The sequence below is a fragment of the Phascolarctos cinereus genome, unplaced genomic scaffold (genome assembly GCF_003287225.1).
Source record: "Phascolarctos cinereus isolate Bilbo 61053 unplaced genomic scaffold, phaCin_HiC Scaffold_7;HRSCAF=346, whole genome shotgun sequence".
NCBI lineage: Eukaryota > Metazoa > Chordata > Mammalia > Diprotodontia > Phascolarctidae > Phascolarctos > Phascolarctos cinereus.
This window is the reverse complement of record NW_027556180.1, coordinates 54913329-54925666: the sequence shown is the minus strand read 5'-3', so window position 1 is coordinate 54925666 and position 12338 is coordinate 54913329. Positions and strand designations below refer to the sequence as shown.

Sequence of the window (12338 nt, the reverse complement as noted above, 5' to 3'; positions counted from 1 at the left end):
CCCCTTCCTAACTAACCACTTCCTCCTTTCTTATCTTGAAAGATTTTTCTCTAGAAGCTTAGAACATATACAAAGTAGATACTACTACATAAAGTATTTTTAGGGAAAATGAACATAATAATGAAATATATTTAAATTTTTTCTTTTTTTATAGAAAATTTCTTTTTATAGGATAATGTCAGCCCTCACCCACTCTGTGTAAGTGAAAATTAGTTGTACTTAAAATTTTGAAAAAGTCATCAGTCAGACATTTTTAAAGTGCCTACTCCATGCCTTGGGGATACAAAGGCAGCCAAAAGACATCCCCTGCCCTCAAGAAGCACGCCAGTCTAAAGGGGAGGCAACATGCAAACAGTTACGTACAAACAGGCTATGTACAGGATAAATTGGAAATAATGATCAGGTCATGCTAATAATGAAATTGAAGGAAGGGAGATGGAAACCGAAATAACACAAAGTAACAAATAGATTTTGGTATCTTATCTTCCTTTGCTAATGACTTAACAGCCACTGGTAAATATTTGTATGGCAAATGTATCTCTAAGGTCCCTGCATGGTATTATAATTTATGAACCCATGAAGTACTCTTTAATTGAACAAAGTGCTTTATTATGTTCCTTACAGATGCACACCCTCATTTTACATAATTAACTTCTTAAAAGCTGTGCATAAATTTAATTTTTGTAAGTCACAATTAAAATAAAAGAATTTACAGGAAATTTAAAGGAATTCCTTTTTCTAAAGGGAAAATTATTTCAATACAGTTTATAATTATACATATTTATATATTATTATCTTTATCAAATTCAGATTTGTATAATTACTTTTACTAATGCATTGAGCACACCTGCTTATATTGACTGTACTGGGTACGTAGTTCACAGAATTACCACATAATTGCACATAGAATGTTGCTTTACAAATGGAGTCACAGCTAGGTTCTTTTGAAGCTCTTTTAGTGGCAGTTTTTTTGGTACAAATCACCAACCACGTGAGAAAAGACCAGGGGACAAAGAAATCCAAAATGAAAATGTTTTAAACCTAAATTGTATCTACTTAAATATAGCTATGTTTATTTAAAAATCTGCAATAATACCACTAAGCTACCAAAGTATATGTAATCCTGTAATGCCAGTGTAATGGGCTTAAACATATTTGAGTTTTCTTAATTTCCAATTTAGCAAAACTAGTTTATATTCTGTTGATTTTTGCTTGCCAGACATCATTTGGTATATGTCACATTATAAAATGTTTTGCTCTTACTTAGGTTGTACTTTAGCAGAGCTGACAGGTAACCAACCCATGCTTTGTCCTCAATACCTTCTCATCAGCATGGAGAGTGGCCCATCCATACCTTCTCTGTCAGTCACTCAGCTAGTATTTATTAAGTGCCTGTTATGTGCTGGGCAGTAAAGGTAGAAATGCAGAGAATGAGATAATTCCTGTATGATTCCTGTCCATGAGCTTCCTGAGACAACCCTGCCCACCCCACCCCAGAGAGTCTACCCACCACACTGGAGAATTTCCCCTAGTTCTTTTAACAGTTTGTGGCTATCGTTGCTACTGCCTCTGTCATGCTATCTGCTAAAAAATTGGTCTGAAACTTAACATAGATATGGCACGTAGACAGGGTAAAGGAATATCCCACTAATGCCATCTTTACATTTGCCAGACTTATATATGGGTGCTCCGAAGCCTTCTCATCTAATCCTTTCAATTTACACCCAAAGAAACCAAAGCCCAAAGATGGTAGATGACTTGCTTGAAGTCACAAAGGTAGTAAGTATCAAAGGCAGGATTTGAATCCATATCCTCTAATTTCACAGTGCTCTTTCCACTGTGCCAAGCAACCTTTCTTTCACTCCTCTTGAAGAGGTAGTTTTTCCGTTCACAAATTACTTCAGGTAATATTTCTAACTTACAAGAATGTAAGAATTTTTATTCTCATCCTGAGTTTCCCATTGACTTTAAAAGTTAAGCAGAGGGTTCCCTGGTTGAAAATAGCACGTTTTATAATTGTGTATTTTTAAGTTCTACAAAGTAAAACTTTACTACATTGGAACAGGAATGATCAGAAGAAGACAAAGGTAAAGAAGAAAACAAGCAATCCACAGTTTAATGAAATATTTTATTTTGAGGTAGGTAACTTTTTTCTATATAACTACTCAAGTTGTTTGTTTTTAATATTGAGAATTGGTTTTAATAGTATTTCACACATTTAAGTAGACTACTGTAAAGATAATTATCATTTTTAAGTAACCAAAATCATATGATCATTGCTTGTCATTAAATAAATTTTATTTATAAAATGAAGTTATTCTGCTTCATTCATGCTCAGGATTAAACTTCAATCAGCAGACATGTATTAAGTGCCTACTGTGTGTCAGACACTGTGCTGTGTATTGGACAAAAAATAGTCCATGCTTTCAAAGAGGTCACAGTCTAATGGGGGAGACAACATACACACAAGATACGATCTATACTGGATTAATTGGAAACAATCAACAGAGGGAAGGCTTGAGCATTTACGGGGGGTTAAAGAATGTCGCATTCTAAAAGCATTCTATGCCATTCTTGTGGAAAGGTAGAAAAATATAGGTTGGACGATAATACACAATTTAGTGGTTTCAAAATTTGTTAAATAGTTACAGAGAATTTTCAGTAATTGTTCCATATTAATTTGGAAGGAGATTTCCAGGGGAGTGCACCAGGGATCTGGGCTGTTTAACATCTTTATAATTGGCTTGAATAGAGGCATAAAGCACGTGCTTGCTAAATCTGCAGATGACAGAAAGCTGGGAAGGATAGCTTATACTCTTCTGGATCACAGAAGCAAACTTCAAAGAGATCCTGACAGACAACTGAATGAAATATGATGAAAATTTGGAAGGGTGGATTTTTTCAACAGCCGTTTATTACATGCCTGCTCTGTGCCAGGCACTGTGCATAGGGGCTGGAGTTTCAAAGACAAAAATGAAAGTCTCTGCCTCCAGGGAACTTATATTCTGTAGGGGAAGAGGGGGAATATTGTGTACACAATAAATAAATACAAGACATATAAAAAGTAGCTTGGTGGTGTAGGTTCTAACACCTGGGGGAACCAGGACAGGATTTGTGTAGGACATGGCTCTGGAGCTTATCCTTGAGGAAAGCTTTTTCCTCCTCCTCATTAAATGAACATCGATGTGTATTATGATAGCGTAGAAGCAGCATCAAAGTGGGAGGTTCTAATCCCAGCTGTGTCACTAATTGCCATATTATCTTGAACTAGTCACACTTGGACAGGTGACTGTGTGGAACTCATTTTCTGTATCTGGAAAATTGAGGGAGTTGGCCAAATGATCTCTAAAGATCCTTTTTTCCTACTCTTGTATAGTTTCAATAATAAGCTTCTTTAGCTGTCGTGGGTCTCTCATAACCTTTGTATTCCCATCAGCTAGCACACTACCTTGCATGTAGTAGAGACAGCAGAAGTTTTTAATTGAATGGAAGAAGTTTGTTGAAGTAGGAAGCACTGGACTAGGAGTCAGAAGCTGTGGATTCTGGTACATGTGACCAATTGGAGGTCAAGTGACAGGATCTCATATTTAGAAGAGAGCAGATACTCTCTTACCTGGCCATTCTGAACTTTTATTTGTGTAATAATCCCCTTTGGCAGGTAGGTGAAACCTGTGGACCATTTCGCAGAATAATTTTTTAAATAATTGAAGACAATACAAAATTTCACTTAGAAGTTAGTATAAATAAAGATGTAGTTATTTTCCCATCCAAATTCATGCAAACTCTCAACTAGTTCAGCCTGTACCTGAAGAGGAATCCTCATTAGACATCGTTTATCAAGTGGTCATCCAGCATCTTCTGGAAGACCTGCAGTGAGCTGAAACCTACTAGTTCCAAGCCGTCCAGTCCATTTTTGGATAGCTCCATTTTAAGGAATTTCCCCTTACATCAAGCCTAAATGTGCCTTTTTGTAGCTTCTACCTATTATTCCAGATTCTCCCCTCTGGAGCCAAACAGAAGAAGTTGAAGCCCCTTTCCATGCAACAGTCCACCCCTCCTTGTTATGTTAAGACTAAACATCCTCAGTTGTCTCAACTTATCCTCATATGATTTGGGTCCTTCACTGTGCTGGTCGCCCTTCTCTGGATCCTCTGTCTTATTGATGTTCTTCCTAAAATGTAGTCCCCAGAAATGAATGTGACTACAATCATCCACATGTTGTCTAACTGGAGCAGTGGATAATTGGGAGTAAGACCTCCTTTGTTCCAGACGTTATGTATTACGCCTTTATCAATTCTGCCTAAGATCACAGTGACTTTTTGTCTGCCATATTACACTGTTGAATTATTGACTTGCAGTCTACTGAGGCCCTCAGATCTTTTCTGTGTGAATGTTGTCTAGCTGTGCCTTCCCCAACCAGTATCTGTAAAGTTGATCTTTTGAGCCCAAATGGCCCATTATTTTAATCTGTGTCAGTATCTTTTTGTATCCTGTCATCTAGTGCTTTAGTTGTCATTTTTATCTTTGTGTCATCTGCATTGTTTCTTATGGCTTACTAAATTAAGTCTGAACTCCTTAGTATGTAATTCATTCTACCTTTCTTAGAATTTTTTTTCACTATCCAAAATAATTATAGATTTTTAGAGCTTGGTGCTAGGTCATCTAGTTAAGCCCTCTCATTTTGCATATGAGAAAATTCAAGCTAAAGATTTAAATAGCCTACATCTTGTCACCTAACTAGTTAATAGCAAATTTGGACTTTGAACTTGGGTCTCCTGACTTGTAGTCCTCTACGCTAACTTGTCTGTCATTCCTGTGTACATGTCTTACTTACCTGTCAATTAAACTACTTACTCTTGTCTGAACGTGCTTTCCCTCAGACTCTACTCACTCCAAAGTGCCTCCTGCTGCCTTAATCACCATCTATTTAAATCTTGTCCTTCAAGGTCAGAATGCTTTCCTCTTCCTGAAACTTCTTCTGATTCCTTTTCTCCACTTCATCCACCAAACCAAAAAATAAATAAATAAATAATTCTTTCCCTGGACTGAACCCTTTTAGCATTCTATACCTTTTCTGCAATACTTATTTCATTTTTTGTATTATCATTATCTGTATACATCAGTTATCTCCTGTACAAAATTGTTAGCACTTTAAGGATAGTGAAGGTCTTAGCTGTCATCGTATCTCCTCTTCTACCTTGTCATAGTAGATGCTAAATAAATACTTGTTGAATGAAAACTTACATTGAGATTAAATGCTCCAGACCATGCTTTAGATCTCATCTTGCCGCTTGCCCTGTCACAGCATTTATATATCCCCTACTTTATCTTTCTCCTTTTATTCTGGAACATAAGTCAATAGTATCATAGTAAAAACAAGACAACCTACTGCTTTGCATCCGACTGGACCAGAACTCCCTTCCTTGGAAACCCTTCCCCTCTGTGTATTTCCCTTGGTAGAGTGTAAGCTCTTTGAGGGTACAAACTGTCTCGCTTTTGTATTTGTGCTTCTCACATAGTGACTTGCATGAAAAATAGGCTCTTATGATTGCTAGCATGATATCTAAGAGAAAATATCCAATAAACAGGTATAAATTTGGACCTGTATTTTGAGAATGACATGGAAAATTGACATACTAATGCAATAGAGATTTTTGTTTATTTCAGTCTTTTTTTCTTTTGTTAGGACATGGATGAGGATTATGCACATAGAAATAATAAATAAAGGAATAGGAATGGATGAAATCAAGATAGGGATGAGTATAGGGAGAGAGAAATGGATCACATATGGAATGTTTTCCATGTATTTTAGGAGCATAACCCCAATCTCCCTGTTGCTTATCTCTTTCATTATTATTTTTAGTTTCAGCTTTTGAACAAAGAATGGGACTAATAAAATTTTCTCCATATTTGTACACAGGATAGTACGTCATTTGAAAATATCTTTTACAAGAAAGGATGTGGAGAGGGAAAACTTTTGAGTTTGTAAAGGATATTTGTTGAAGAATTTTATTTTACAGGTAACCAGATCTAGTAGCTACACCAAAAAATCCCAGTTTCAGGTAGAGGAGGAAGACATTGAAAAGCTAGAAATCAGGTATGTTTCTTGATGTCATAGAGAATTACTATTTTCATGCATTTAAAGAAAAATTTATTATTACTAGTGAAGTTGTGAAATCTTAATATACAAGAGATTCAGTAACTAAGGTGAGTTTTACGCCTTGTCTTCAAAATAATTTCAGAAACCTAAACGAACAAATGCCAACTTTATCTTGTGAAAACTATAGAAATACTATGTATTCAGTCAGTGTAGTAAGGGTAGGTAGAAACACATGTAGAAATCCTTTCCATTAAAAATAAGCATTTGCTATACTTACTGACTTCCATTCATAGCTCTTTGAACAAGTAGAGTGTTAAATATGTTTATTGTCATTGAAACCAAGTTGCTTCCATGTTTACTAAAAATTACTAGATTGTTGAAAACAATTCATCTTGCTTTTTAGTTTCTTATAAACTGAGAGGAAATGTTAAAGTTAAGAGAGGAAATGTGGTAGAGTAACTAGAGGGGCGCTTGCAGTTATGAGCCCTCCTCTGTGTGAGCAAGGCCGAGTCACGGCCTCTCAGTTCCTCCAGGCGACTCCTAAAAATTATAAGGGACTAAGGAGTTGGTGCTCTGCATTATAGAGGCAGTCTCCATACCAGGAGTCTCTCACACCACTGAAATAACAAGTCTCTTCAAAAGCTTTTAATTTAGCAGAGTTTTTTTCCTTCTAAAAGTTACTTATTTAGATTTTAATTTTTTATTTTAAAGGTTTTTTCCACAGTGCAATACTCAAGGTATATTTTATTTTACAGATATCCACCCAAATTGCCTTCTAGAACATTTTGTTGTTATTTCAGATTTTATTACCTTTTTGTTCTTTAATCATAACACTATAGATGCAGATACTATTTAGAAAAGCAACAATACCACATTCACGAATTAATTGTCTTATTCCTCTTAACATATCTGCTGTCTAACTGAAATGTCAGTGAGGTAAGATGTACAGTAAGATAACTAAACCAGGTGCATGTGTTTGGAGTCGCTTATCTTTCTTAGGTCTCAAATATTTTATCTGTTGCTTGGTTAAGAGAATAATTTTTTGTAAATGCATGTATAAGATAAGTGTGGTGTTAATGGTGTGTTCATTTTAAAGGTTGTATTAATCATGTAATTAAAATATATGGATAATGTGTGCTACTGAATTAACTATATTTAAATATTGATTGCAACTACTTGAGAGAAATTATAGTATTTTTATTGGTGTTTCTTTTCTCAAATCCAACAATCACTGTAGTCCTGATTTCTACAGGTAAAAAAAGAGCACAAATTTAAATGACATTTTATTTATGCTTTAAATTTTGACAAATTGTTGCTTTCTTTGTTTCTAAATAAAAGCCACTACAGCGTTTTTTTTCTGTTTTCTACATAGCTATATCTGACAGTGCTAACATCTCCTACTTTGAGCATGTAAAATTAATGCTACAATAGTTTGAAGCTCTTCTGTGGCATGTGTCTTCTTACATTGAAAAAATAAACAAATTGGTTTTCACTTTTCAGGGTTGATTTATGGAACAATGGAAACTTGGCCGATAATTTTCTGGGAGAGATCAAAGTTCCTGTGAAGGTGTTAAGAAATGATTCCTCTCATCAAGCCTGGTAAGAACGTTTGGGACAATCTGGTGAACTCAGTGGTCTGTCATTAAGTCTTGTCAACCCTTTTGTTCAACAAACTGTTGTTTATAGAAGTTTTCTTCAAAAAAAAAAGCCCTTGTTTTTCTCTTTATTTTTCCCTTTTTGGATTCAGTTAGAGCCTATGATGTGGTCAGGATCGGAAGCTATTGTATCCTTAGTGAGGAATAAGAACTTTGTTGTCAGCTTCCTGTTTGCAGTTAATGTACATCCTCAGACTGACAGTGAGCATGTTTTTATAAACTGTCAACACTTTCCACACCTCGTAACTATTCGTTTATGTGCTTCCCCAGGTAACGCTGTGTATATACACATAAAGGCATGTTTATCTCCAGAGTTTATTTTTTGTAGATTTTTTTTTCCAGCTAAAACAAGGTTTATTGAAGATTTGCCATATTAACCAGACTCTTAAGGAATCTGAGCATCTGTGGGCTATTGGCTAGATTGTGAAAATCTGAGCCAATTTTTTGTAATTTTAAGTAATGCTTTGCTCAGTTGGGTTTTTCAGTCTTCATTTTTTTCTGTTTGGACAGTTTTTTGACATTAAAAAAAAATCTCCTCTTATCTTATTGAAAAAGGAAATGAAAGATTTTGCCTTACATTTCTTTGCCACTCACCTGGCATTGGTTAAGCTTCTATATTTAAGGCATTGTGCTAAATGTTGGGGACACAGACACAAATGAAAATGTATTAGGAATGTAAAGACAAGATAGTGTGAGGAAGGAAAAGACCAGTAACAACTAGAGGAATCCAAGCACCTTTGCTGTGGGAGGCTGCAGTTGAAGCAGCTCCCAAGGTCTGTGTGCCTGGAGTGTGTCCTGTGTGAAGAGGAGGGATGTGAAAACTGCCTGGAAAGTAGCTCTTAGGGACTCCATTTGTCCATTTTGCCAAAGTTAATTCTAGAAATGTTTCATCATGCTCCTGATGGTCGGAGATGCCTCAGTTATCAGCGTCATACCCTTTCCCAGGCCTCTTTCACAAACAAAACAAATTCAGCAAACATTTATTAAGTTTCTACTGTGTACAGAGTGTTGTGCTTTCTAAGCAAGAGCTAGGTAGAACGTAATCTCTTTTCTTATGGAATTTAGTATGTACATAGTGATTCAGCACTTACACAAATACCTGTAGCATAGCAAAGTCCATTACCAGGAGCAAACTAGATGATCCATCAGGGAAGGAGGGTTATTAGCCCTTAGGGAAGCATCAACGAAGCCTTCATGGGAGATCTTAGGCATTAAAGGATGGAAGCAGGGGAGTGGGAAGACATTCCATACGTATGGAATTTTGTGAACTGAGGTAGGAAACAGTGAAGTATGGAGTGTCTGGGGGCTGGCAGGTGGTTTGGATTGAGGAGAAAACAGGTTGGAAAAGGAGAATGATACCAGATTGTTGAGGGCCCCAGATTCCAAGTGGAAGTCTTTAGACCTTTGATCTTGCTTGGCAAGATAAAGGGACCACTGCTTCCCATAATAATGTTGTGAAGTACTATACTATCTGCACAGGTTATCTTTCAGTAAACAAATGTAATTAACAGGATTTGAAACTTAAGGTATTCATAACTTTAGTTACACATTCATTCCTTCAGCCATCTCGTATCTGAAAGCTTCCACTTGCTGAAAAAAAGGAAGGAAGCAAATGTTTATTAAACACCTATGATGTGCCAGGCACTTTACAAATATTATCTCATTTGATCTTCACGGTTGTGAGAGGTCGGTGCTATCATTGCCCATTTTATGTTTGAGAAAACTGAGGCTGACAGAGGTCAAATGATTTGCTCAGAGTCACACAGCCAGTACACGTCTAAAGTTGGACTTGAGCTCAGATCTTCTTGACTCTATCCCCAGCACTCTACTCAGTGGGCTAGCTGGTTGTCTGTAGGGAGCTGCCTGTCCTCACCAGTGAATACCATCTGGTGGTGATTGTAACTGTGCCAGGTGACAGCCCCTAACTTTTCCAGCCATTAATTGTTTCTAAGTCAGCAGGACAGGGAGCAAAGTGATCACCTCAGGTAAGACTTCTATAACCTTTTAATGACCAGGCTTAGAAGTATATCCGGTAGTCCTTCCAAGGCCCAGAAAGGAGTACACACTGTCATGAGCCCCTAGAACTAGTCCCCTAGAAATATTCGTGCTAAATGTATTAATAGAGGAGGTGAAATCTGAGCATTTGCTAACTGATAGAGACAGGAATCTGCAAATGAACAGAACTTCCTGTTACATCAGTAATGCAATCCAATATAAAAATGCTATGATTGGTTAGTAGGTTCCTTTTTCCATTTTCAGCCCCACAGCATCCCCTTGTGGAGGTTATTTTAATAGCATAACAGCCCAGGAATTCTAATTTGCAAATGTTAATGCTAAAACATTTTTTCCCGGTGATTTATTTCCGTGCCTTTTCATATGATTTCAGATGTCTCTATGCCTGCCTTCAAAGTAGGAAATATAATTATTTTCAGAAACTTAATTCTCATATTTGGAAAGTACCTATATCTATTTCCTGGGTTTTTATTACATAAGTTGCTAGATAGAATCAGCTGTTGGAACACTGTTTCTCAGCTGTTTCTTCAGTGAGAATTTTTATCTTAATTCTCAAATCGTAAGATTGCGCTTCTAGTATTGAGTGCCTTCTCCTTTGTTTGATGTGAGTTTTTCCTTCTGAATTGTCTGTCCATGCTGCTTATGAGATAACTTTTTCTTTAATCATTAGCTCTGCAGGTAAGCAATAGAATTTTAAAACTAGAAGGGAGCTTAGGAATCATCTATTCCCATTTCAGATTTATGAGTCTCTGTCTCAGCCTGTGGACATGGAACAATACTGAAGGTGCCTGACAGGGTGGTTATGTCAGTTAGCTTCGCTAAGCTGTATCTCCTCTTCCTTTTTGTTCTTTGTGATAAGGGTTGGCTCTCTTGCTAGAAGATGAACTAGGTGCTTAATTCATTCTCTCTATGTCTGAATAGAACTTGGTCTGAGAATTTGAATTTCTTTCCATAATGCTGTCCTTTGCTGTGAATACAGCATATTCATTTCATCCCAGAAGCCAAACTAACCATATCATCTTATGTGAAACCACTTCTGATAAAGATAGAAGACTTCATATAACCAAACAACCCTAAGAATAGAAGTATTCACAAAAGCACACTTATTCTGGCAGGGCTTTTTCACAGAGAGGCAGTGTGGCCCCGTGGAAAGAGTTCTAGATTTGGAGTCAAAGGACACGAGTTCAGATCCCACCTAATGCCTCTGTAATCTTGAACAAGTCACTTAATATCGTTGTACCTCAATTTTCTTATCAATGTGAGAAGTATGAATTCAAGAATCTCTCCAATCCCTTCCGACACTGTATCTGTTATCCTACAGAATTCCCTATGTATAATATAAATATGCTTTTGATTAGGATCTTACCCTTTGGGGTGGAAAGAAGAAAGGAGTCAGAAGGATTAATTGTGTGGATATGTGTATTAGTTGCACATATATATACTGGTCGTGTTTATAAAGGACAAATAGGTAGAACAAGCTTGGTAAGTACAGCTTGATAGTTCCTTGTTAAGATTAAAAAGGCATTGTGAGAAGCACGTTAGCTATTATGACATACTTTATGCTTTCAAAAGAAAAACATCCTTCGACAATCTATAATAAATTTTAACATGATTTCTTCTCCTTTCCAGAAAGCTTTGAGTACCTGGCATGTTTAATTTTTGCCTCTTTCTTTTGTGTCAGAATATGTCCCTTGTCTTATTTTAGTTCACTTTCTTGTCCTTTTTCAATTTTAATTTCGGTAATGGTGGCAAACCTCTCGTTAATGGAAATCCATTGATGGATAACCTTTAAGAAGCAAGGAATGACAGCCAAATAATTAGTTTTCATGAGTCTACTGTGAGACTGTAGTTTTCCATCTTCTGTAACGTTTGAACCCTAAAGTGTTTTGGTTTTGTCCTTTTCGCTTCATTTACACCGTAAAGATTTGATGCTTCAAAACTTTAAAGTGCTTTCTCTTTCCATCAAAGTAAATATGACCAGCTCTGTCCTGAGAGCTTATGAAGACTTCAGCATGTGAGCAAGGGCTGCTTGCTGGCTTCAGTGATGATGAAGCAACTCGTGGCTTACTAATCACTGCTTAAAAAGTCTCTTCTGACTCAGGAGAGAGGCCGAAGAGTTTCCCAGGAGTGGCTCGTATCTCTGGGACCTTCCCTTTCCTGCCAGTAGAAGCTTCAGAAACTTCTGCTGGCACTGCCTGCTGCACTTCAGCCACCTTGCTTCTTTGTCCCCTGATGTCAGAGAGGAGCTCTGCCCCACTTCCTCACCTCCTGTTCTTCTCCTGGAACTCTGATTCCTGCTTTCACTCTTCCTTTGTCTAGATGACTCCATTGAAATGTAGATAGAGTTTATTGTGTGCTTCATACTTAATTTCTCCTTTAGCACCTTTGTGCCCTGGAGCCAGTCAAAGAAAGGAGGGGGATGGAGTGGGCGCTAAGGGGCGCCACAGTGCATAGAGCGCTGGGCCCAGAGTCAGGAAGACTCATCTTCCCAAGTTCAAATCTAACCTCAGATGCTTACTTGCTGTGTGACCCTGGGCAAGTCACTTCACCCTGTTTCCTCATCTGTAAAA

General features: G+C 37.0%; 1 protein-coding gene across 1 annotated transcript in view; it reads left to right on the top strand.

The window, feature by feature from the left end:
* RASA2 (RAS p21 protein activator 2) overlaps nucleotides 1-12338 on the top strand; it is a 152252-nt gene that overhangs the window by 96551 nt on the left and 43363 nt on the right. The window contains 3 exon segments of the mRNA XM_020970925.2: nucleotides 2066-2138; nucleotides 6021-6097; nucleotides 7601-7699. Coding sequence (XP_020826584.1) covers nucleotides 2066-2138; nucleotides 6021-6097; nucleotides 7601-7699 — 249 coding nt within the window.